Genomic DNA, 1,887 nt, shown 5'->3' on the forward strand with positions numbered 1-1,887 from the left:
AGCCCCACTGTAATTCTAAAGAGAACTAACTTGCTTTTTTATGGAATCCAGAGCAGGTATACATAATATAATCAGGGTTGTCCTTCAGTTGTAAATAAGAACAGGTTCTGTTTATTTTGACATCTTTTTACAAATCCATTGTATTATGGTGTGAATATTCTGAACAATGCTCTGGCTTAAAGTTCTGACATTTTTATTGGTAAATGTAACATTTTTAAAAATCTTATTTGCTTCCTCTACACTTTAACATAATATCATTATTGATTTTTTACAGAGAGGAAGGGAGAAGGATAGAGAGTTAGAAACATCAATGAGCTAGAAACATTGATCAGCTGCCTCCTGCACGCCCCCCACTGGGGATGTGCCCGCAGCCAAGGTACATGCCCTTGACCTGAATCGAACCTGGGACCCTTGAGTCCGCGGGCCGACGCTCTATCCACTAAGCCAAACCGGTTAGGGCAATTTCCTGTTCTTAACAACGTAAATGTTTCTTGATGAGCCAGAAAGTACCAAGAAAGTGTGATGAAGTGTAATATTAATTGTTAGGAAATTCTATTATTAGCAGAACTACATAAAGCTGTTATTGCTAACAGATTTTTTAAAGTCTAAAACTAAATGTACGTGAGTTATTTGTGAAAAACATCTTTAGATTTATGAGAAAATAATTTTTAAGTTTTTTCTAGGCTGGGCCATTAACCAAAGTGACTATATGCAAAGACAGAGAAGGAAAGCCGAAGTCCTTTGGATTTGTCTGCTTTAAACACCCAGAATCAGTGTCTTATGCCATAGCTTTGCTGAATGGAATTCGTTTATATGGAAGACCGATTAATGTGCAGTATCGATTTGGTAGGTTTATCCAAGTGAGTTTTATTATTGTTGGTGAGTTCAGAAGTGTAAGCATTTTGTTTTCTATATAGCAAAGACCAAAGAAGTACTCCCATAGTCTGCTGTTTATGTTTTTCCCTCCTCTGATCATTACCATGGTAATGCAAACTTTTTCTTAGTTACTAGTATAACTAATAAAATTATTTGTTTTATAATATTTGACTCCACTTTTTTACTCCATATTTTCTAATTACAGTTCAATATCACATATTGAATATGTCCAGATATGATCCTATCTAATAAAAGAGTAATGTGTAAATTAACCGTCACTCTGCGACAAAGGTGGCAGTGCCTGTAGTGGCCAGGGTGGGATGCTGGCAGCGTTGCCCTGGCAACACAAGCCCAGCGTCCATGCCCCAGCAGCGTGGAGGGAAGGGGTCCCGGCTATGTGGATTGAGGGGAGGGGAGGGGACTCGGGCCGGAGGCCGGGTCAAGGAACGCTGGCGTCATTGCAGGCCAGGCTGAGGAACCCTCCCCCCACCCCGTGCACAAATTTTGTGCACCGGGCCTCTAGTATTTTAATAATGCCCCACGGAATAACATTCTCCAGTTGGATTTAGAGCCTTTCTGATTTTTCACTAATTATAAATAATCCACTATATATTAAAACATTTCTTGATGAAAAAACTTCTTACAGAAAAAAAATTAGGCTGTGATAAATTTTTACCAGTTTTGTTTTTTGTCATAACTCAAACAACATTGGATTTGTCATTTCATTTTTTAGTTATACACTGGTAAATGCTCTCTAAATTGTTTTATTAAACCTAATTGAAGGGTATTATAGTATTCCTTTCAAAATTTGGACCTATTACCTAGAATTTCCCATTACCTAGAATTTCCTTTTATATATATATATATATATATGTTTTATTGATTTTTTTACAGAGAGGAAGGGAGAAGGATAGAGAGTTAGAAACATCAATGAGCTAGAAACATTGATCAGCTGCCTCCTGCACGCCCCCCACTGGGGATGTGCCCGCAGCCAAGGTACATGCCCTTGAC

General features: G+C 38.2%; 1 protein-coding gene across 1 annotated transcript in view; it reads left to right on the forward strand.

Moving 5' to 3' along the window:
* RBM11 (RNA binding motif protein 11) overlaps positions 1 to 1,887 on the forward strand; it is a 10,917-nt gene that overhangs the window by 3,609 nt on the left and 5,421 nt on the right. The window contains exon 2 of the mRNA XM_006773938.2: positions 684 to 846. Within this exon, the coding sequence (XP_006774001.1) occupies positions 684 to 846 (163 nt within the window). The remainder of the gene's footprint in view (positions 1 to 683; positions 847 to 1,887) is intronic.

The sequence above is a fragment of the Myotis davidii genome, unplaced genomic scaffold (genome assembly GCF_000327345.1).
Source record: "Myotis davidii unplaced genomic scaffold, ASM32734v1 scaffold24, whole genome shotgun sequence".
Classification (NCBI taxonomy): domain Eukaryota; kingdom Metazoa; phylum Chordata; class Mammalia; order Chiroptera; family Vespertilionidae; genus Myotis; species Myotis davidii.